Below are 24,194 nucleotides of genomic sequence, written 5' to 3'. Positions count from 1 at the left end.
AATAAAATCTCCACCCACTTTGGGCAATCTTGGAAAACGAAACATTTCCGAGTTAAAGGAGCAGGGCGGGGTCTTGAAATGGAAGGAATTCGATGTCCCAGGCATGTCCCTTGTGAACGGGGTTAGCATTGATTGTATTCATTTTGAAACTGGCCTGCCTCCCGCAAGTGAGCCGGGTGCCCCTGTCAAAGACGGCGAAGTCGGCTGGAAACAAAAGTGAGGTATGTCAAGCACGTGGAGTAATGAGTTAAGATTCAGTGTTTTCACATGCATAAGCGTTTGCTCTTTATTAAAACGTATATCGCTTTACCTGCCTTCCCAAGGAAAACTACAAAAATGGTAGCCTGATGTATAGCCAATTTGATAGAAAATGCATGTTTGATGTTTCTGAACGATGCATCATGCTGTTTTGTTGACATTATGGCCCGGTGATGGTCGATTTGACCCGGTGCTCCTCCCTCACCGATTTCTTGCACAGTGAGGTGAGGAGCCATATCCCGGTTTACCCCGGTTCAGTCTAATAGAACTCCCACCTTGAGCTCATTATGTAGGTAGCCCAGCTTGAATAGCCTCAAGGGATGCCACTGAAACACTACACCCTACTGAAAGATGACATAGGATTGATGGTCACAGGAACAAGCATTAACAATTTCTTTATTCACTTTTAAAAAGTCACACATTTGACTTTGAGTCAAGTAATGCTCTTAGGCTGATGACTAGCTATAGCTGATTGCTGTTTATGTTCTTTAAATATGAGAAAATTATATTTTATTTATCTATAAATCAGCCTATTATTGTATTCAATGACAAAATAAAACGTCTCAATCGAAATAGCTTACAATTCACTTTAATTAAAGGGGCAATGCAGTCATGTGATTTCCTGTGTTTTATATTTCCACACTGTGAGGCTGGAATTATACTATGAAATTGTGAAAATTATGATAATACCCTTCAGTGTAAGAGCTAAAATTTCAGCTCGTTTTGCATGGGTGGAGTGATATCACCAGGCAGCAGAGGTGGCACCACAGGTCTCCTGATGGTAACCAGGTAAAACTCAGGAACCTAGTTGTAAAGTTTGCCCTATTGCCTGGGGCAAGTGAACTGAGCAGTCGGACAAGTTGAGCCTTCTCTAAAGTTGCCCCAGGTGATTTATTTTGACCAAAAACAACAAAACTGTAAGGAATTCCAGTAGGCGTAGCCTAAAACTGATCTTTCTGGCTCATCCCCATTGTTTAAGTGAAAGAATGACAATTTGTGGCAGTCGGGCAAGTTGAGCCTGCTCTGTGGTTGTCCTATTGGGCAGGGGATAAAAAAAATGAAAAGAACCAAACTGCAGAGCATTCCAGTAAGGGCATTGCAAAAGACGTAGATTCTTTTTAACCTGCTACACTGTTGGAAGCTATGGTGAACTTCGATTGGTTACTCCTGCCACAATATCAGCTTTGCCCAACTTTAGTCCCGAACTGTTCAGCTCCCTCACTCAGTCTCACATCCCCAAGAGTCCCCCTCCCATTACTCCATCTCTAGTGTGCAGTCCAGTCAGACGTGAGCTGCGCATTGAGATCTTGAAAATAGAACCAGAGCATAATTTTACACTTGAGTAGAGCAAGCCTCTAATGGACCCGGCGCAATCTGGCCAAGGTTTTGTTGTCATTAATAGTGGAGCCAGTGCGCTCACGCCCATGAATAGGAGCGGCTTGCACTCGGCAAAAGTTACATCGCACACACGTTTTTTTGCTAGAGCTTTGTCGAATTTTGGTCCGGAGTCGTACAAAATCGTGTGTTTCTCTACTCTGACTATTAACACTAGAAAAGCTAGGCATCTTCCAATCCATTTCTGAGCCAATGCATTCTAACCATGTAATAAATACATGTCATATATGCTAATGCAAAAACTCATCATTTGGTTGTGTTTGAGGGTTTTAGGTAGACCTACCTTTTAGAATACGAAGAAAAAAAACTCCCCATGCTATATGTAAAAACTAAAAAACATTAAAAAAAACACAATTCAAGTGTTATGCACCATCACAAATAAATGTATTATTATTTTGTTAAGGCAGGTCTTTAGATTATGATTTTTCAGGGGGTGCTGCACCACCCTAAGCACCCCTACTTCCCGCAGCTATGGTTAGACCTACAGTTGATCAGACTGATACAGCATGTCAGATCGCTAATGTTTAGGTGAAGGGTTGCTACAACTTTTCTGTAAAAAGTTTTTGCTTGTGTCTGGAGTGAGTTATTTTCCCATTGCTAAAATAATACTGGAAGAAAGTGGAAAGCGTGCTCTGCTTTCTGTTGAGGTGCTCCATGCCTGACCCACACTACCTGTGATTTCCGTGAATCTGATTGGTCAACACACACACACACACACACACACACACACACACACACACACACACACACACACACACACACACACACACACACACACACACACACAACCTGTAGTACTCTGATGAGAAGGACAAATGCCACCTTCACATGCTAGTCGGAATTAGGAAACTCCAAAATTTCTGACTTGCTAACTGTTTGAACACGGCATGTGTAGTTAGCAAGTCGGAAATGTCGGAGTTTTCTACTTCCGACTAGCACGTGAACGCGGCAATAGTGCACAAGTTAACAAATTAGAAGGCAAGTTAGTCTAAAAAACAGGTTACACATCCCTCCCATTAGGCTCCTTCAATTAGGTCCCTCACTCAGACCACTCCCAGACAGTCCTCGCTAAATTATTTCTAAGAAGCTATTTATGTTTCTTTTTGACCATTTTAATTGAAAACAAGGCAACCGTAAACATGTCAAGGATGCAGCACCCCCACCCCCTGGGCCAATTGAGATATCACATTAAAGTTCAGTTAACAACTATAGCTCCCACCTTGAGCCAATCAGTGTAATTGTGTAAATGCCAGATCTCTATGGCAAGACACATCATTCACTCAAGTTTCATCAAAATTGGCCCAGTGCTGTCTGAGATACTGCGTTTGACTAATAAACATACAAACGAACGTACGGAAGGAGACAGATCCACTGTCCCTTCCCTGATTTCACAGTGGGGGACAACAATCACAGTAAGGTACTTAATTGTTACCCAGAAATTATTTGATATTGAGATAAAAACAGCTGCATTGAACCTTTTTAAGAGGCATTTTAAAAGGGTGTTTCTATATGCAGAAACTCTGCTGCAGGCATAGGTCAATTCAAAAGTCTTTGTAAATCAAATCCACTCCCATATGAGATTACTATGACCTTACCACAGATGAAAGTTATAATTATTAGTTATAATAATCTCTGACCATAGTGTCAGTGGCTCTGCCACACTTTGGATGTGTCACAGTGCTCTCTAGTGGTAAAAAATAACAGCATTTAACATATACTGGGGACATATCACTATTCTTTGACACTCATAAAACTAGTAGAAGAAAGTAGGTGCTTAACGAAGTGATTTTTTTATTGACGTTCGTTAACAGTATATTTGCTTGAATTGAAAGCGCAGCCTGAGAATTACTGCATGTGAGCCCAACAGACAACCAAAGAATACTGTCGGGCCAAGAAAATCTAGGAGGACAGTGGGGACAGACAGTGAAACATATAGACCTCTGAGAGGGTTTCTGAGAACAAAATAATGGTTGTAAAACGTTCACTAGCTGCCATCTCTTAAAGAGGAAATATCATGTCAGATATTTTCAAAATAGGCAACAGATTGATGTTTGAAAATTGCATTGCTTGTTCTTCGCCACACAAAATGTGCATAGCATGAGACATATTTTCAACAGTAACTTAAACATACTGCATAAAAACATAGTGTAGAAAATAAATAAATAAAAATACATGAATAACTCCCTTCAATCTTGTACTGTATATCTGACATTTTGTCATTTCAAAATGATTTCAGGAACATCTTACTGAGTATATTAGAAATTGTTATACATTTCCTGTATATCTTACAGCCTTCCAATTTTATAATGGCAACTATAAATGCACTCACTATACATTCCAGAATCTTAATTTTCCAAGGAAAGGAACATGAGATAAAGTGAACAGATTGGATCAGAAACATAAGTCATGTACGTACAGTAGTATTTAATGTAAGTTTCTGGTGTCTCTCTTCTAATATCAAACTATAACGATGCACATGAAAAGATAGGACATAAACAATTATTGAATTGGTCTGCAATCAACTCGGTTAAAGGCTTATGTCTGTGTGACAGTGGCATGTTGTCATATACAGTGTTTTCATGTTAAGGCATGGCATTTGCAGACTATAACAGCTGTCATATCCTATTATGATAAAGTCGCTATAGCATATGTGCATTAAATGTCAACATGAGGGTAAATTAATAAAACAACCCTGTGGGGTCTGTCCTAAAGGGTGTGGCATGGCAACCTGGAACTGACAAAAGACACTCCAACATGACGTCCATGTTGAGTCAATTACATTTTCATCATGTCATAGCATATATGGCTATGGGCAAGGGTAGCCATACAGGCATAAACTGAAACAAAATCAAACATGTTAACTCTGCTAAAACACAAGCGGTAACAGGTCAACAGCATTGTATGCTACTGTATTTCTTCCAGCAAAAACTATATTTGCAAGTGGTGTTACATTTATAAACATTTAAAAATAGAATAGATTTTTGTTTGAATAGTGGTATACATATTTCAGGTGAACTTACTAAGTGTTAAATCCTTACAAGTGCAACAAATATTCAGGAAGAATAAGATCCAGTACAATCTAAACACAATACCCGCAAATTTACATCAAATCATCTCTCTCTTGGTGTTTGAAAATTCTAACAAAAAACTTCAATATGTCATGTTGTGTTTTCCATGCTTGAAAAAAATCATGTAAAAAACACATGAAAAGATTTTTTTTTTAAACTTCCAAAATAATGTGTGTTGTTATTCACAGTCTACCATATACAGATGAAACAAATATATTTTGTGATAATGAAACATTCATAATATCCTGACTGAAGTGTGTTGTAACAAGAGAAAACACACCTCATGTAAACATCAAATGGTTCTCAAAATCAAGAGGGGAAAATACGTTTTCACATGGAGCACATCAAAACAGTTATTCTTCTGATCAGACATTGGTGATAAAGTGGGTTTCTTCACCACCCTTCACTCTAATGACTTACAGTGAAACTGTGGTTTGTGTTAATTTCCCAATCAACATCAAGGTTTACATCAATTCCACATATTTAGCGATAACACATTGTTTTGAATTTAGTTACAGTGCAGTATAACAACTAATATCCTTAGAATCCTCGAACAGTCATTTTGCAATTGTGGGAGGGTCTTGCTATACTTTTGAATCTCTCTTGATACACTGCTCAAAAAAATAAAGGGAACACTTAAACAACACATCCTAGATCTGAATGAAAGAAATAATCTTATTAAATACTTTTTTCTTTACATAGTTGAATGTGCTAACAACAAAATCACACAAAAATAATCAATGGAAATCCAATTTATCAACCCATGGAGGTCTGGATTTGGAGTCACACTCAAAATTAAAGTGGAAAACCACACTACAGGCTGATCCAACTTTGATGTAATGTCCTTAAAACAAGTCAAAATGAGGCTCAGTAGTGTGTGTGGCCTCCACGTGCCTGTATGACCTCCCTACAACGCCTGGGCATGCTCCTGATGAGGACAACTCCTGGACAGTCTGTGGTGCAACGTGGCGTTGGTGGATGAAGCAAGACATGATGTCCCAGATGTGCTCAATTGGATTCAGGTCTGGGGAACGGGCGGGCCAGTCCATAGCATCAATGCCTTCCTCTTGCAGGAACTGCTGACACACTCCAGCCACATGAGGTCTAGCATTGTCTTGCATTAGGAGGAACCCAGGGCCAACCGCACCAGCATATGGTCTCACAAGGGGTCTGAGGATCTCATCTCGGTACCTAATGGCAGTCAGGCTACCTCTGGCGAGCACATGGAGGGCTGTGCGGCCCCCCAAAGAAATGCCACCCCACACCATGACTGACCCACCGCCAAACCGGTCATGCTGGAGGATGTTGCAGGCAGCAGAACGTTCTCCACGGCGTCTCCAGACTCTGTCACGTCTGTCACGTGCTCAGTGTGAACCTGCTTTCATCTGTGAAGAGCACAGGGTGCCAGTGGCAAATTTGCCAATCTTGGTGTTCTCTGGCAAATGCCAAACGTCCTGCACGGTGTTGGGTTGTAAGCACAACCCCCACCTGTGGACGTCGGGCCCTCATACCACCCTCATGGAGTCTGTTTCTGACCGTTTGAGCAGACACATGCACATTTGTGGCCTGCTGGAGGTCATTTTGCAGGGCTCTGGCAGTGCTCCTCCTGCTCCTCCTTGCACAAAGGCGGAGGTAGCGGTCCTGCTGCTGGGTTGTTGCCCTCCTACGGCCTCTTCCACGTCTCCTGTTGTACTGGCCTGTCTCCTGGTAGCGCCTCCATGCTCTGGACACTACGCTGACAGACACAGCAAACCTTCTTGCCACAGCTCGCATTGATGTGCCATCCTGGATGAGCTGCACTACCTGAGCCACTTGTGTGGGTTGTAGACTGCGTCTCATGCTACCACTAGAGTGAAAGCACCGCCAGCATTCAAAAGTGACCAAAACATTAGCCAGGAAGCATAGGAACTGAGAAGTGGTCTGTGGTCCCCACCTGCAGAACAACTCCTTTATTGGGGGTGTCTTGCTTATTGCCTATAATTTCCACCTGTTGTCTATTCCATTTGCACAACAGCATGTGAAATTTATTGTCAATCAGTGTTGCTTCCTAAGTGGACAGTTTGATTTCACAGAAGTGTGATTGACTTGGAGTTACATTGTGTTGTTTAACTGTTCCCTTTATTTATTTGAGCAGTGTATATCACAATGTTCACAAAATCTTGGTAAACATTTTTTATTTTAAGTTCTTTATGGACAATATGCTTTGGTTATTATTTTAGTAGTAATACCCTTCAGCAGCCATTTTGTCCTTGAGAGACGATGATGAGCCAGTCCTTTGCTGATGTCCTATCCTGGGATAATCCCAGTCGCAGCAGTATTTGAAGTGGAATTGCTGAAGTTGGAACACAACGTTTTGATATAATGTAGTGGTCCTTCACGTGACATTTGTTGAGGCATTTTACTCCCTCTTATAATGTGAATTGAGGGATTTCTTTAGTGATAATTGTGGTTGTGATTGGTGATAGATTATATGACGATGCTAGCTGAGGCTGTTGGTGCAGAGATGGACTAGCCGATTCGTTGGTGTGATTTGTTGAGTCAAGGCCCTGAGTACTGTTATAGGCTGAGGTCAAATAAGAGCTATTGCATACAGCTTGGTTACTTTATGCAATATCCCCTTAACAAAGGTACATTGTAACAGGTGAGTAATGCATGCGGTGGTGGTTGGCTTTTCCTTTTGCTTGTACACTGTACATAGATTGTTAAAAAAGAGAAACGTACAGTCCTCTGGCTGTTGTCTTGAAATGTACAGTAAAAAGGGAGTGTTGCGTACAGTAGAATCCCCGGTCCTGAGGCACAGGATCCGACAGTAAGATCTTGACTGCTTTCCAAATGGAAACCTATTCCCTAGTGCAGGGTTCCGCACGTGATTTTATTTACATGGACATAAAAGACTAAAAACACCAGCAAATCAGCTCCAAGTAATTTTAACTTTGAAAATCTGTTCCAAAGTATTCCCACGCATAATAGAGAGATATTGTGATCATATACAAATGTAAGCAAGGTTTGAAGTGATTGTTTTAGTGAAATATTATATCTGTTTGGGATTCTTGCGGTCAATTTGCAGTCTACAAATTATTTGTAATTACAGTATGTTCCGGCCCCCTGACCATCCGCTCAAGAAAAAATTGTCCACAGGCTGAATCTAGTTGATGATCCCTGCCCTAGTGCAATACTAAGGGCACTATATAGGTAATAGGGTCCCATTTGGGATGCACAACTTCTTTCTCCTTCACTCAAGGCCAAAGGTGCTGGTCTCCTCCACAGCGATAAGCAGTTTATCATAGAGCATGGTGTAGGAAAGGTACGGAGGGAGATCCAGCCGGTTGAAGCATGTGTGTGCCCTGGAAGATAGATATACTGTAGATCATCAGCATTAGACAACCACATCAACAGAATAGTTTTTCGCCAAATGCGTTGTATGTGAAAGTTATGCAGGGGTTTGAAGGATAACATAATTAGGAAAGTTGGAATCCAAAGCATGTACAGACCTATAATAGCAGAATTTAATCATACAATTACAGTCTTGGGTAAAGAGTTTACTGTATATTACCTGGGTAGAGCGGTGATCTTGCCCCACTTCTCGATACAGAAGCGTCGCAGGCCATTGCTGCCCCGTAGTGCGGTGAAGCCCTCATAGGGAACACTGGAGGTGCCCGTCACAAACTGCAGCAGACGCAGCCTCTGCTCATTGTTGAAGCGCTCCACTGCCCCCCAGAACCACCGGATCACTATGTGGCTGTCATGGTAGCCTGCAATGGAGAAGGCCAACGGAGGTGGTAGCTGGTCCCATACCGGATGTGCAGTAGCCAACTCCTTTCTTGTTGCAATGCCATAGAAAAGTTGGCTACAGCATATACAGTTTAGGACCAGGGGCTACAGGGGGGCTGGTTCAACAAGGGAATGTGGCCTGTGTGTTCAGTCCATCTAACAAGATTGACAATTAAATGTGCACCTTATATCACATACAGTTGAAGTCGGAAATTTACATACACTTAGGTTGGAGTCATTAAACTAGTTTTTCAACCACTCCACAAATTTCTTGTTAGCAAACTATAGTTTTGGCAAGTCGGTTAGGACATCTACTTTGTGCATGACACAAGTAATTTTTCCAACAATTGTTTACAGACATATTATTTCACTTATAATTCACTGTATCACAATTCCAGTGGGTCAGAAGTTTACATATACTAAGTTGACTGTGCCTTTAAACAGCTTGGAAAATTTGAGTTTGAGTCAATTGGAGGTGTACCTGTGGATGTATTTCAAGGCCTACCTTCAAACTCAGTGCCTCTTTGCTTGACATCATGGGGAAATCAGCCAAGACCTCAGAAAAAAAATTGTAGACCTCCACAAGTCTGGTTCATCCTTGGGAGCAATTTCCAAACGCCACCTCCCGGGTGGCGCAGTGGTCTAAGGCACTGCATCACAGTGCTAGCTGTGCTACCAGAGATTCTGGGTTTGAGCCCAGGCTCTGCCACAGCCGGCCGCAACCGGGAGGCTCATGGGGTGACCCACAATTGGCCCAGCGTCGTCCGGGTTAGGGAGGGTTTGGCCGGCAGGGATATCCTTGTCTCATCGCGCACTAGCGACTCCTGTGGCAGGCCGGGCGCAGTGCAGGCTAACCAGGTCGCTAGGTGTATGGTGTTTCCTCCGACACATTGGTGCGGCTGGCTTCCGGGTTGGATGGGCATTGTGTCAAAAAGCAGTGCGGCTTGGGTTGTGTTTCGGAGGACGCATGGCTCTCGACCTTCGCCTCTCCCGAGTCCGTACAGGAGTTGCAGCGATGAGACAAGACATTAACTACCAATTGGATACCAAAAAATCCAAATACCACGTTCATCTGTACCAACAATAGTACGCAAGTATCAACACCATGGGACCACGCAGCCGTTATACCGCTCAGGATGGAGACGTGTTCTGTCTCCTAGAGATGAACATACTTTGGTGCGAAAAGTGCAAATCAATCTCAGAACAACAGCAAAGGACCTTGTGAAGATGCTGGAGGAAACAGGTACAAAAGTATGTATATCCACAGTAAAACGAGTCCAATATCGACATAACCTGAAAGGCCGCTCAGAAATGAAGAAGCCACTGCTCCAAAACCGCCATAAAAAAGCCAGTTGGCAACTGCACATGGGGATAAAGATCGTACTTTTTGGAGAAATGTCCTCTGATCTGATGAAACAAAAATAGAACTGTTTGGCCATAATGACCATCGGTATGTTTGGAGGAAAAAGGGGGAGGCTTGCAAGCCGAAGAACACCATCTCAACCATGAAGCACAGGAGAGGCAACATCATGTTGTGGGGGTGCTTTGCTGCAGGAGGGACTGGTGCACTTCACAAAATAGATGGCATCATGAGGTAGGAAAATTATGTGGATATATTGAAGCAATATCTCAAGAAATCAGTCAGGATGTTGAAGCTTGGTCGCAAATGGGTTGTCAAAATGGACAATGACCGCAAGCATACTTCCAAAGTTGTGGCAAAACGGCTTAAGGACAACAAAGTCAAGGTATTGGAGTGGCCATCACAAAGCCCTGACCTCAATCCTATAGAACATTTGTGGGCAGAACTGAAAACGCATGTGCGAGCAAGGAGGGCTACAAACCAGACTCAGTTACACCAGCTCTGTCAGGAGGAATGGGCCAAAATTCACCCAACTTATTGTGGGAAGCTTGTGGAAGGCTACCTGAAACGTTTGACCCAAGTTAAACAATTTAAAGGCAATGCTACCAAATACTAATTGAGTTTATGTAAACTTCTGACCCACTGGGAATGTGATTAAAGAAATAAAATCTGAAATAGATAATTCTCTCTACTATTATTCTGCCATTTCACATTCTTAAAATAAAGTGGTGATCCAAACTGACCTAAGACAGGGAATTTTTACTAGGATTAAATGTCAGGAATTGTGAAAACTGAGTTTAAATGTATTTGGCTAAGGTGTATGTAAACTTCACAAACACATATTACCCATAAAAACATGTTGGGCTAGATTCCCGTACCCACTACATTCACCATAGTCCTAGACTGTTTTTCATTTTTGTATTTAACCTTTATTTCACTAGGCATGTTCATTGAAGATTCTCCAATAGTTAATGTCCAGTGATGTGCTTCACTGCAGTCTGCTCACCTCCTCTATACTCTGTGTTGTTCCTCCAGTCATTGAGGTCTATCTCAGCTGTCCCAGCAATGACCAGCTCCAACTCTCTGGCATCGAACACTGACACCAGCCGTGAGTCCACCACCTGGAGAAATATTGCAGGAACATAGAACATTAAAAACGATGTAGGAGTGTACATACTGTATGTGACTCGTTTCAGGTAACTAGGCGTATGTCGCACATCACTACTTCACACGAGAGGCATTTGATTATTGCCACCCGGGCCTGCCGGTGTAACTGCTTTCTGACTGTACACTGTACCGCATGATTGTAGCGGGTTTACTAACGCGTTAGTTCTAGTAGCTATGTTGACTATGACGTGACAACGATGTAGGCTGTGTGTTAGCGGTCATGATATGAAGGTTTGGTTTTTCGCCGGGTCACAGACAGCTGATGTGTTGTGCACTGAAGTCCACAAGCGAAGGGAAAAGGTGAGAGGAGGAGAGCGCGTAGATAGTTGCGAGAATGAATTATATATATACAATGAGCAAAGTGGTCATGCTGTTTTTATGTGGCTGCTATGAAAGTGAACTGTGTTTGCGTTTGATCAGGGGTGTATTTATTCCGATTCTGTTGAAAAACGTTTCTTAAATGGTAGCAAACAGAATGAAATGGGGATAAAAAAAATACAAAAATGTGTCCAATAGAAACTTACATTTGCAACTGTTGGACTAATGATTACACCCTAGATCAGCTTGATGCAGGCAAGAGTGTGCAAGGCAATATTGAATGTGTAAATGTCTTTCACCTTGATTACTAAAGATTCTCTCGACCTGTGCACCTACGTTGTAAACGTTCATTCATAGGCTAGGTTGTAGCAACCTCATGATGGGTACAAGGAAAATATGAGTATCATGTAGTAGCCTAAACCTATCGATGTTGCATTGAGCTGGGCGAATGGAATATGAATGACAGCCATCCAATATGCTGTAATAGAAATAAGGCCATGCTAATAAAATAAATAATCATACTCCCTCGGCACTGACTGCCACTCATGTAGATAATCCTTTCTACCGCGGCTTTTTTGAAAGATATCATGAAGTACAAAAGCGTTGCTACTGCTCTCCACTTTCTGGAAAAAGATTGAATATTTGCTGGGGCCAAGCTTCCTGCCTTCCAGGACCTCTATACCAGGTGGTGTCAGAGGAAGGCCCTAAAAATTGTCAATGACTCCAGCCACCCTAGTCATAGACTGTTCTCTCTGCTACCGCACGGCAAGTGGTACCAGAGCGCCAAGTCTAGGTCCGAAGGGCTTCTAAACAGCTTCTACCCCCAAGCCATAAGACTCCTGAACATCTAGTCAAATGGCTACCCAGACTATTTGCAGTGCCCCCCCCCCCCCTCTTTACACCACTTCTACTCTGTTGTCATCTATGCATAGTCACTATAATAACTCTACCTACATGTACATACTGCCTCAACTAACCGGTGCCCCCCCGTATATAGTCTCGCTATTGTTATTTTACTGCTGCTCTTTAAGTACTTGTTACTTTTATCTCTTATTCTTATCCAGATTTTTTTACACTGTATTGTTGGTTAGGGGCTCATAAGTAAGCATTTCACTGTAAGGTCTACACCTGTTGTATTCAGCGCATGAGACCAATACATTTGATTTGATTTTTGAAGCTACATGTCTAAACAAACTTTGCCAGATGATTAGATGACCCATCAAGTTAGCCAGTTGTGTCTAGGGGTGAGTATAGTCATCTATTGTATTTCCTGAACATGTGTACATGTCTAGACCAGGTATTCCCCCAGGGGTACGTGCAATGCCGTCGGGGGTACATCAAATAATAATGTGATTTTTACTTTTTTTCTCACATTTTCAAACAGTCCATTTATATTTTCCAACGGGGCTATACATTTAGGTGAGTTTTTTTCCCTCCAGAGTAGCCTCGTTTCACTGCCAAAATAAAAATGGAACCATCTAGTGTTCAGCGAAATAACAACACAATGTTAAATACAGGTAGCCTAGTCAAATAATTAACATCCAATCACATTAACCGTTACTCTCTCGTGTGAATTCCACTAACGGTCCATATGTAGCCAAACGTAGCTGCTGCTCATGTTGGTATCTGTACTGATGGCTCAAAAGTCATGACAGGGAGACATAGTGGAGTGGTATCGCGCGTGCAAGCAGTTGCTCCTGACGTCACTTGGGTACACTGCAGCATCCACCGAGAGGCTTTGCTGCCAAGGGAATGCCTGACAGCTTGAAAGATCTTTTGGACGCTACAGTGAAAATGGTTAACTTTATTAAAGGAAGGCCCCAGAACTCTCATTTATTTTCTGCACTATGCAATGATATGTGTAGCGACCATGTAATGCTTTTACAACATACAGAAGTGCACTGGTTATCAAGGGGCAAAGTATTGACACATTTTTTTTTTTTAGAGACGAGCATAAAGTTTTCTTTAATGACCATAATTTTCACTTGTCTGACCGCTTGCATGATGATGAGTTTCTCACACAACTGGCCTATCTGGGTGATGTTTTTTCCCGCCTGAATGATCTGAATCTAGGATTACAAGGACTCTCCGCAACTATTTTCAATGTGCGGGACAAAATTGAGGCTATGATTAAGAAGTTGTAGCTCTTCTCTGTCTGCATTAACAAGGACAATACACAGGTCTTTCCATCATTGTATGATTTTTTTGTGTGCAAATGAACTCAAGCTTACGGACAATGTCAAATGTGATATAGCGAAGCACCTGAGTGAGTTGGGTGCTCAATTACGCAGGTACTTTCCAGAAACGGATGACACAAACAACTGAATTCGTTATCTCTTTCATGCCCTGCCTCCAGTACACTTTCCGATACCTGAATAAGAGAGCCTCATCGAAATTGCAACAAGTGGTTCTGTGAAAATTGAATTTAATCAGAAGCCACTACCAGATTTCTGGATTGGGCTGCGCTCAGAGTATCCTGCCTTGGCAAATCGCGCTGTTAAGACACTGATGCCCTTTGCAACCACGTACCTATGTGAGAGTGGATTCTCGGTCCTCACTAGCATGAAAATGAAATACAGGCACAGACTGTGTGTGGAAAATAATTTAAGACTCCAATACAACCTTACATTGCAGAGTTATGTGCATCCTTTCAAGCACACCCTTCTCATTAACCTGTGTTGAGTTATTCAGAATTTTCGATGAACAAATAAGGTTTTATATGTAAGATGGTTAAATAAAGAGCAAAATTATTGATTGTTATTTTTGTGCCCTGGTCCTATAAGAGCTCTTTGTCACTTCCCATGAGCCGGGTTGTGACAAAAACTCACTCATTCTTATGTTTAATAAATGTATTATATAGTGTGTGTGTGGCAGGTTTACAATGATGTCAAAAAAACAACATTTGAGAGTACGCTGACCCTGGTGCTAGAGGGGGTACGCAGCTGGAGGTTGAATGTTTGAAGGGGTACGGGACTATTAAAAAGTTTGGAAACCACTGGTCTAGACAATAGTGACCCATCCACTCAGCTAGATGTGGCTGGGGGGTGGTTATAGCGTTTCTTTCACACGACCTATCAATTTAGACAAGTGTGTCTGGGTAAGAATCATTTAATATTTATAAAATATTTATCTGGGCACTTTCTATTTTTGATATTGCTACTATGCAAATATGCAAGTAACCATTTCACTGTACCGTTTACACCTTTTGTATCCTGTGCATGTGACAAATAAACTTTAGATTTTATTTGATATAGTCTGTGTTTGTCAGAGACGGTAATTTTAAGAACAACATGACCTGCACCAAAGTCAGATTAGGATATACAGTGGGGGGAAAAAGTATTTGATCCCCTGCTGATTTTGTACGTTTGCCCACTTACAAAGAAATTATCAGTCTATAATTTTAATGGTAGGTTTATTTGATCAGTGAGAGACAGAATAACAACAAAAAATGTCAAAAATATTATAAAATGATTTGCATTTTAATGAGGGAAATAAGTATTTGACCCCTCTGCAAAACATGACTTAGTACTTGGTGGCAAAACCCTTGTTGGCAATCACAGAGGTCAGACGTTTCTTGTAGTTGGCCACCAGGTTTGCACACATCTCAGGAGGGATTTTGTCCCACTCCTCTTTGCAGATCTTCTCCAAGTCATTAAGGTTTCGAGGCTGACGTTTGGCAACTCGAACCTTCAGCTCCCTCCACAGATTTTCTATGGGATTAAGGTCTGGAGACTGGCTAGGCCACTCCAGGACCTTAATGTGCTTCTTCTTGAGCCAATCCTTTGTTGCCTTGGCCGTGTGTTTTGGGTCATTGTCATGCTGGGATACCCATCCACGACCCACTTTCAATGCCCTGGCTGAGGGAAGGATGTTCTCACCCAAGATTTGACGGTACATGGCCCCGTCCATCGTCCCTTTGATGCGGTGAAGTTGTCCTGTCCCCTTAGCAGAAAAACATCCCCAAAGCATAATGTTTCCACCTCCATGTTTGACGGTGGAGATGGTGTTCTTGGAGTCATAGGCAGCATTCATCCTCCTCCGAACACGGCGAGTTGAGTTGATGCCAAAGAGCTCCATTTTGGTCTCATCTGACCACAACACTTTCACCAGTTGTCCTCTGAATCATTCAGATGTACATTGGCAAACTTCAGATGGGCATGTATATGTATTCTTAAGCAGGGGGACCTTGCGGGCGCTGCAGGATTTCAGTCCTTCACGGCGTAGTGTGTTACCAATTGTTTCCTTGGTGACTATGGTCCCAGCTGCCTTGAGATCATTGACAAGATCCCCCCGTGTAGTTCTGGGCTGATTTCTCACCATTCTCATGATCATTGCAACCCCACGAGGTGAGATCTTGCATGGAGCCCCAGGCCGAGGGATATTGACAGTTATTTTGTGTCTCTTCCATTTGCGAATAATCACACCAAATGTTGTCACCTTCTCACCAAGCTGCTTGGTGATGGTCTTGTATCCCATTCCAGCCTTGTGTAGGTCTACAATCTTGTCCCTGACATCCTTGGAGAGCTCTTTGATCTTGGCCATGGTGGAGAGTTTGGAATCTGATTGATTGATTGCTTCTGTAGACAGGTGTCTTTTTTACAGGTAACAAGCTGCGGTTAGGGGCACTCCCTTTAAGAGTGTGCCCCTTATCTCAGCTCGTTACCTGTATAAAAGACACTTGGGAGCCAGAAATCTTTCTGATTGAGAGGGGGTCAAATACTTATTTCCCTCATTAAAATGCAAATCAATTTATAACATTTTTGACATACGTTTTTCTGGATATTTTGTTGTTATTCTGTCTCTCACTGGTCAAATAAACCTACCATTAAAATTATAGACTGATCCTTTCTTTATCAGTGGGCGAACGTACAAAATTAGCAGGAGATCAAATACTTTCTTCCCCCACTGTAGGCCAAGGAATAGATAGTGTATTTTTGCTACTTCTTTCACCACTGCTATTCTTGAAATCTTTGGTAGTTTACTACACTACCTTACTCACTCTGTTTAGCACATGGTCTCAAATGTTAAAGATATGGGTGCGGCTAAGGCTTAAGAGTGTGTGAAGAAGAGCTCTCCAGTAGGTGTACCAAAACATTCAAGGGCCATTTTCTCAAAAGTAGGGTTACAAGTTTATTAACTTTCAAAGCAGAATTACTTTCCCATTGTTCCTCAACTGCAGTGTATGATATACCATTTTCTAGCTCTGAGTTTCTACTTTTATCCAATATAAAAAACACAATTTCAAATAATTGTTTCGAACATGTAACCCGAGCCGGTCGGGTCACATATTTAGACACATTGCTCCCATCATTGATTTGTTGATTTCATTTGATAGTCATGTTCTATTGTATTCTAAGAAACTTTAAGAAATCATATTTGAAGTACAAAGTGAAAACCCTCTTAAATCATAGCAAGGCTGGAAAAACAATAAACCAAATTGGAAATATTGGGGGGGAAATCATGCCATGGCCAATGGTTGTTGCCCTGAGAGTGTTTGCTCTACCTCATAGAAGCCTCTGACCAGTGCCTCTGTCTGCTGGACCACTCCTCTCTCCACCCTCCACTTCACCATGCGTTCAATGTACTCCTTCTTATTCTTCTCTGTCACATTAATGTGGGCCCCTCCAGACTTCAGCTCTCTCTCTGTTACCTGCCCACAAAGAGAGTAATATCCATATAACAATACAGACAAATCTTACAATGGAAAAGTCCCCATGAAAGTGTACAGTATACTGAAGTATATACACTGTAAAAAAAAACAACATGTTATACTGTACTTCAGCTTGCTATGGGTTTATGTGTTTAGACACTGTACGTATTAGTACTTCACACATACCTGTCCGAAGACTTCCTCATTCACAGTGAAGGTAAGGTCCAGCACGTCAGTGATGTCATTGTCTTTCATCCACTGTAGACTCTGATGGAACTCCTCATCTAGATACTCCAGATCACTCAGGTCAGTGGCTCTGCACAGGTAAACATATATCTCACACATGAACTTCTGTGGGGTTCACTAGCTATTACTGCACAAAGCAATCCATATTACAGTCTTAAAGTCAATTAAGGGGAGTGATTACCGCACTCACTAGCCTGAGATACATTTGCTTTGTGTGTAAATGTAAAGAATGCTGATTCTGTCAGTTGTTGTAACCTATCATCATCCTATCTGGAGAGACTTGTATTTAGTTATCACGCTAGAAAGTCAATCTGGGTTGACTGTGTTAAGTCTAAAACTACTGGCAACATTTATGCCTGATTGCGCACTAATCATTCTGGATAATTTTTCTTTCTTGTGTACGTGGCAGAGTCATTTTTCCATATAGAAGAATTGTAAAGGCCAATTCAGACAGACAGATGTAACAGTATAGCTTCCGTCCCTCTCCTCGCCCCAACCTGGGCTTGAACCAGGGACCCTCTGCACACATCAACAACAGTCACCCACGAAGCATCGTTACCCATCGCGCCCTTGCAGAGCAAGGGGAACAACTACTTCAGGTCTCAGAGCGAGTGACGTCACCCAATTGAAACGCTATTAGCACGCACCACCGCTAACTAACTAGCCATTTCAAATCGGTTACACTCACCCCCCTTTTGACCTCTTCCTTTTCCGCAGCAACCAGTGATCCGGGTCAACAGCATCAATGTAACAGTATAGCTTCCGTCCCTCTCCTTGCCCCAACCTGGGCTTGAACCAGGGACCCTCTGCACACATCAACAACTGACACCCACGAAGCATCGTTACCCATCACGCCACAAAAGCCGCGGCCCTTGCAGAGCAAGGGGAACAACTACTTCAGGTCTCAGAGCGAGTGACGTCACCCGATGCAAACGCTATTAGCGCGCACCACCGCTAACTAACTAGCCATTTCACATCGGTTACACACAGACAGGTGGGCGTGCGGGCAGACAAACTCACAGTCTGAGGAGAGCCTTGTAAAAGGGCCGTGTGAAGAAGGCATCCAGGAGATACTGGTGGATCAACGCCAGTCCCAAAATACGCCCACTAAACCGGAACCTGCACAAAAACACACAGAGACAGGTCTCACACACAATTACAAATCCAATGCAATGAAATTGTTTAGGTCTCATCACATGAGACTTCCATGAAACCCATTCATTTTCTGTCTCCAATAAGTAAACAAATAAGAACAAGCCCATGGTCATGTTCATTAGGACAATGGAAAACACTTGAAAAAGCTTTGCAACAGAACACAAAAAGAGTGTTTCTTATTTGACAAGTCAAGGTCGTCCCTCCCAGTTAGTCAGTTGTCTTCATTTTGGTGCCTAATGAACACAACCCAGGTTTCATGAGTTTGAAGGAAGTTTAAACACAGGACGAACAGATGCTCTCCTCACCATTCCAGATGGTTCTCTACGAAGGCGGACATGGGGCTGATCTGGACGGTGTACGTGTCGTTGGCTGAGTACTCAAACAGGCCATAGTAGGGGTTGAACAGCTCCTGAGACAGCAGGAAGAAGAACTCTCTGGATGGCCCACTGTAGTCCAGCCTGACGGCGTGGGAAGAGAAGAGACCAGAGTTATCTGTCAGTAGCAGTCAGTGATGCCAGAAGAATGAAACAGACATGCACTATCCTCTATATCACCCAAAAACTAGCAGTTCATTCTTTAAAAGACAAGAGGGGGTTCTTTCTTGACACATGCATTACTTTTTCAAGTAACTGTATTGAATTCAATAATTGTAAAGACATGCACTTTCATGCAATGGTTGAATTCCACAGATCAAAGTCCCTCTTTATTGTAATGTCTGTGTTCAGGTCAATAGAAGCAGCTTTGGCTTACCCCTCCTCTCCTATGAAGGTGATGTAGAGCTTATTCCTCTGTAGTTCCTTGCGTGAGTAGGCCATGACCTGGTTAAAGGTACCCTCCAACAGGTGGTCTCTCCGGACAATAAGCCTGGAACACAACAACATCATAGGATGCTGAGCAACACAGACATGGATATACAATATGGTGCTAATTTGCACACACAACCCTAAAGTTTCTTAGAAACAGTAGGGTTGTATAGAGCTGTAACTACATAAAAAGGTGTGAGTGATCATGTTGCTGGACAGTTTTCCTTACTTGATTTTTCCTGGACCCTGGCCATAGCCTTTAGCCTCCAGTTTCCTGTAGAAGTTGCGTAGCTTGGCCTCAAAGTCTCTCCGGTACGGGGCAGGTGCTCTCGCTCTCGACATTCCTGTTGACAAACGCATTCATTCCATGACATGACACACAGACCACACCAGGATAACCATCTGTGACGTTTTTATTTGACCAATTCTTGTGAATTAACCAAATGTTCTTGTGTGTACATTTTCAAACCACTATCTCTCCATTTGTCATTAGTGCAAACCCACCTGGAGAACTCTGTGGTGAAGACCCAGGTGAACAACGAGGAGAGAAGCTGAAGCCAGGATGGAAGGAGGGTGGAACATATGACATGATTTCCTCTTCAAACAAGCTGTATAGAGAACCAAAAAGTCACAAAAATGAAAATAATTACAATACTACAACACAAAAAAAATGTGTTTCAGGGGTAATATGAACAGTTGCATCCTACCTCAGTAGTATCACCAGATCTGCATCACATGCCAGTTTCTCCAGTCTTTGGGTGCCCTCTGTTCTGATGTAGTGGATCTTTTCCCTGCAAGCACACATGACACTATAATCTGGACTAGACTGGGTAGGTGTGTTTTATCAAACCTGACATAGAATAACTTTATAATCCTTATTACTGTGTAACTATTCCTATAATTACAGTGTAACAAGTACTCATTATTACACCGTACTTAGGGTTACTTCAGGGTTGTGGTTGAGGTTGGGGTTGAACTGAGATGTGGACATGAAGCTAGGGTTAAGGTCAGGGTTAGGGTTGAGGCTTGTGTTAGGGTTGAACCAGGATGTGGACATGAAGCTAGGGTTAAGGTCAGGGTTAGGGTTGAGGCTTGTGTTAGGGTTGAACCAGGATGTGGACATGAAGCTAGGATTAAGGTTGAGGCTTGTGTTAGGGTTGAACCAGGATGTGGACATGAAGCTAGGGTTAAGGTCAGGGTTAGGGTTGAGGCTTGTGTTAGGGTTGAACCAGGATGTGGACATGAAGCTAGGATTAAGGTTGAGGCTTGTGTTAGGGTTGAACCAGGATGTGGACATGAAGCTAGGGTTAAGGTCAGGGTTAGGGTTGAGGCTTGTGTTAGGGTTGAACCAGGATGTGGACATGAAGCTAAGGTTAAGGTCAGGGTTAGGGTTGAGGCTTGTGTTAGGGTTGAACCAGGATATGGACATGAAGCTAGGTTTAGGGTTGTGGTTGAGGTTGGGGTTAGGGTTGAACCGAGATGTGGACATGAAGCTAGGGTTAAGGTCAGGGTTAGGGTTGAGGCTTGTGTTAGGGTTGAACCAGGATGTGGACATGAAGCTAGGGTTAGGGTTGTGGTTAGCGTTGTACCAGGATGTGTACATGAAGCTAGGGTTAAGGTTAGGGTTAGGGTTGAGGCTTGTGTTAGGGTTGAACCAGGATATGGACATGAAGCTAGGTTTAGGGTTGTGGTTGAGGTTGGGGTTAGGGTTGAACCGAGATGTGGACATGAAGCTTGGTTTAAGGTCAGGGTTAGGGTTGAGGCTTGTGTTAGGGTTGAACCAGGATGTGGACATGAAGCTAGGGTTAAGGTCAGGGTTAGGGTTGAGGCTTGTGTTAGGGTTGAACCAGGATGTGGACATGAAGCTAGGGTTAGGGTTGTGGTTAGCGTTGTACCAGGATGTGTACATGAAGCTAGGGTTAAGGTCAGGGTTAGGGTTGAGGCTTGTGTTAGGGTTGAACCAGGATGTGGACATGAAGCTAGGGTTAGGGTTGTGGTTAGCGTTGTACCAGGATGTGTACATGAAGCTAGGGTTAAGGTTAGGGTTAGGGTTGAGGCTTGTGTTAGGGTTGAACCGAGATGTGGACATGAAGCTAGGTTTAAGGTCAGGGTTAGGGTTGAGGCTTGTGTTAGGGTTGAACCAGGATGTGGACATGAAGCTAGGGTTAAGGTCAGGGTTAGGGTTGAGGCTTGTGTTAGGATTGAACCAGGATATGGACATGAAGCTAGGTTTAGGGTTGTGGTTGAGGCTGGGGTTAGGGTTGAACCGAGATGTGGACATGAAGCTAGGGTTAAGGTCAGGGTTAGGGTTGAGGCTTGTGTTAGGGTTGAACCAGGATGTGGACATGAAGCTAGGGTTAGGGTTGTGGTTAGCGTTGTACCAGGATGTGTACATGAAGCTAGGGTTAAGGTCAGGGTTAGGGTTGAGGCTTGTGTTAGGGTTGAACCAGGATGTGGACATGAAGCTAGGGTTAGGGTTGTGGTTAGCGTTGTACCAGGATGTGTACATGAAGCTAGGGTTAAGGTTAGGGTTAGGGTTGAGGCTTGTGTTAGGGTTGAACCGAGATGTGGACATGAAGCTAGGTTTAAGGTTAGGGTTGTGGTTGAGGTTGGGGTTAGGGTTGAACCGAGATGTGGACATGAAGCTAGGTTTAAGGTCAGGGTTAGGGTTGAGGCTTGTGTTAGGGTTGAACCAGGATGTGGACATGAAGCTAGGGTTAAGGTCAGGGTTAGGGTTGAGGCTTGTGTTAGGGTTGAACCAGGATGTGGACATGAAGCTAGGGTTAAGGTCAGGGTTAGGGTTGAGGCTTGTGTTAGGGTTGAACCAGGATATGGACATGAAGCTAGGTTTAGGGTTGTGGTTGAGGCTGGGGTTAGGGTTGAACCGAGATGTGGACATGAAGCTAGGGTTAAGGTCAGGGTTAGGGTTGAGGCTTGTGTTAGGGTTGAACAAGGATGTGGACATGAAGCTAGGGTTAAGGTTGAGGCTTGTGTTAGGGTTGAACCAGGATGTGGACATGAAGCTAGGGTTAAGGTTGAGGCTTGTGTTAGGGTTGAACCAGGATGTGGACATGAAGCTAGGGTTAAGGTTGAGGCTTGTGTTAGGGTTGAACCAGGATGTGGACATGAAGCTAGGGTTAAGGTTGAGGCTTGTGTTAGGGTTGAACCAGGATGTGGACATGAAGCTAGGTTTAGGGTTGAGGTTGGGGTTAGGGTTGTACCGGGATGTGGACATGAAACTAGGTTTAGGGTTATGGTTGAGGCTGGGGTTAGGTTTGAACCAGGATGTGGACATAACGCTAGGGTTAGGGGTAAGGTTAGGGTTACTGCTATAAGTAATAATGAGTAATTACAAGACTTGTTACACTGTAATTACATGAGTAGTTACACAGTAATAAGGGCACTAATGTAAGGCGTTACCCTTTATTTTTCCCAAAGGAACCAATAAAGTGGTGAGTGAGAAATATTCACATTCTCTGAATCTACAAGGTCCTTATTTGAAAAACAAATCAAATTCATCCCCCAGTGTTGATCTACCTCAGGGAATGGTTCCTGGACAGGGCTGGCTGGCGCTCTGTTAGAATTTCTAATATTCCAGGCTGACGCAGGAAGACCACTATCTTCTCATTATAAGCTGTGAGTGGAAGGAAGACATTGAGTTCAGAAGACAGTTAGACTTACGCAACAGAAACTATATGGTAAATGTGAATTATGACTGTGTTCTTTGTGTATGTACAGTACACACCTTGTGGCACTGGGTCTGGGGGATGCTGACTTCGTATTGCTGCCACCACACTGTTCCCTGGCCGTGACAACAAGGCCACACCTCGACTACGGGAGACCTCAGAGGCCTGAAAAAATACATATGAAAAAAGGATCAGTTATTAACAAGCAAATACATCAATTCAATTCCATATTTCCATCATTCTAATACATGATTGGCCCCAATTAAACAGTTACTACACTTAAAAACAAGGAAATGTCTTCTGTGTGCTGTTTGACTCTCCTGACCTCTCCTGCGCTGTAGCTGCGTAGTCTCTGCAGGTGCTGCCTGTGGGTCAGGTGGTTGGGCAGGCAACCGTTCTGCAGGGGGATTCTGGGGTCAATGAACGTGGTCGCCCGGCTGTTGTGGTCCACAAAGAAGTTCTGGACCAAAGAGAAGATGTTACAGGTAAAAACTTACTAAAGTTAGAAACACAAATCTAAACACTGCTAGATCTGAAGGCAAATACCAAATCAATAGAATCATTAGTATACTTATTCAGACCACCCCACCCCCTCCTTTTTCCCACATATTTTCCATCTTTCAACTGAGGTACAATCAGCCCTTATGTGAATAGGTGGGTGAGTTATCTGTGGATGAACTAAGGATCTTTGTCTCTGCACCTTTCCCTGAGGGTCAGTCTTGATCTCCCAGCCCCGGGGCAGTTCCAGCTGGGCGTCAGAGAAGCGGTTGAGGAAGGTGACCAGGTCTCTGTTGTGCTGGTACCTCTCAAGGTTACGAGCATCTCTACGAATCTTCAGGATCATGTGCTTCAGGCACGTACTGCTGGTGAACATGCGATAGGCCCCCTGAGAAGAGAAGAAGAGCTCGGCATGACCATGGAAACTAGAAACACCATATGCAACCAATCTGAACCAAAATGGAAGAATATTCAGCATCTGTTACTGAAGACTACAATATGTTACTAAGCATTGATATTGCTGTTCAAAGGGAAATTATGCTTATTTGTCAGATGAGCCATGCTGACTGTGTAGAGTTATAAACGTCCACTGGGGAGACAGCGACTCACATAGTTGGCGTGGAGGACAGTGAAGAACTCTGGGTGTGTGATGAACTTCACCGCTGGGCTCTGTAGCAGAGCTGTGATTTTCTGACTGTTGACTGGAGATGATGATGATGAGGAGGAGCTGTCTCTTCTAAGCTCTACACACACAGACCAGGAGAAAATAAAGGTTAAATTCACTGAATGGTGACTGTCATGTACAATGTTGTATGTATG

At 43.1% G+C, this 24,194-nt stretch overlaps 1 protein-coding gene and 2 long non-coding RNA genes across 8 annotated transcripts in view; 2 read left to right on the top strand and 1 right to left on the bottom strand.

The window, feature by feature from the left end:
- The first annotated feature begins 56 nt into the window (after window positions 1-56).
- LOC115157080 (uncharacterized) lies at window positions 57-19,834 on the top strand. Its single transcript, XR_003868383.1, has 3 exons — window positions 57-221; window positions 17,252-17,293; window positions 19,685-19,834. It is a non-coding gene; the product is annotated as an uncharacterized LOC115157080 (long non-coding RNA).
- Window positions 7,871-24,194, bottom strand: part of LOC115157076 (E3 ubiquitin-protein ligase HECW1-like) — a 58,016-nt gene continuing 41,692 nt past the window's right edge. For all 5 annotated transcript variants that reach the window (XM_029704984.1, XM_029704980.1, XM_029704981.1 and 2 more), the window contains 16 exons: window positions 23,985-24,118; window positions 23,578-23,763; window positions 23,203-23,337; window positions 22,937-23,042; window positions 22,729-22,825; window positions 19,899-19,982; window positions 19,696-19,799; window positions 19,421-19,535; window positions 19,139-19,252; window positions 18,694-18,846; window positions 18,254-18,352; window positions 17,174-17,303; window positions 16,841-16,987; window positions 10,859-10,973; window positions 8,275-8,473; window positions 7,871-8,065 (listed from right to left, as the gene is read on the bottom strand). In XM_029704984.1, coding sequence (XP_029560844.1) covers window positions 7,954-8,065; window positions 8,275-8,473; window positions 10,859-10,973; window positions 16,841-16,987; window positions 17,174-17,303; window positions 18,254-18,352; window positions 18,694-18,846; window positions 19,139-19,252; window positions 19,421-19,535; window positions 19,696-19,799; window positions 19,899-19,982; window positions 22,729-22,825; window positions 22,937-23,042; window positions 23,203-23,337; window positions 23,578-23,763; window positions 23,985-24,118 — 2,030 coding nt within the window. In that variant the 3' untranslated portion in view covers window positions 7,871-7,953. The remainder of the gene's footprint in view (window positions 8,066-8,274; window positions 8,474-10,858; window positions 10,974-16,840; window positions 16,988-17,173; window positions 17,304-18,253; window positions 18,353-18,693; window positions 18,847-19,138; window positions 19,253-19,420; window positions 19,536-19,695; window positions 19,800-19,898; window positions 19,983-22,728; window positions 22,826-22,936; window positions 23,043-23,202; window positions 23,338-23,577; window positions 23,764-23,984; window positions 24,119-24,194) is intronic.
- On the top strand, window positions 22,463-24,178 carry LOC115157079 (uncharacterized). 2 transcript variants are annotated; one of them, XR_003868382.1, is made up of 3 exons: window positions 22,463-22,827; window positions 22,930-23,362; window positions 23,595-24,178. It is a non-coding gene; the product is annotated as an uncharacterized LOC115157079 (long non-coding RNA). The 2 variants fall into 2 exon arrangements; XR_003868381.1 differs by having other exon boundaries at window positions 22,803-23,362.

Source organism: Salmo trutta, chromosome 21 (genome assembly GCF_901001165.1).
Source record: "Salmo trutta chromosome 21, fSalTru1.1, whole genome shotgun sequence".
Taxonomy (NCBI): domain Eukaryota; kingdom Metazoa; phylum Chordata; class Actinopteri; order Salmoniformes; family Salmonidae; genus Salmo; species Salmo trutta.
Note: the sequence above shows the minus strand (reverse complement) of the source record. Positions and strands in the feature narration are given on the sequence as shown.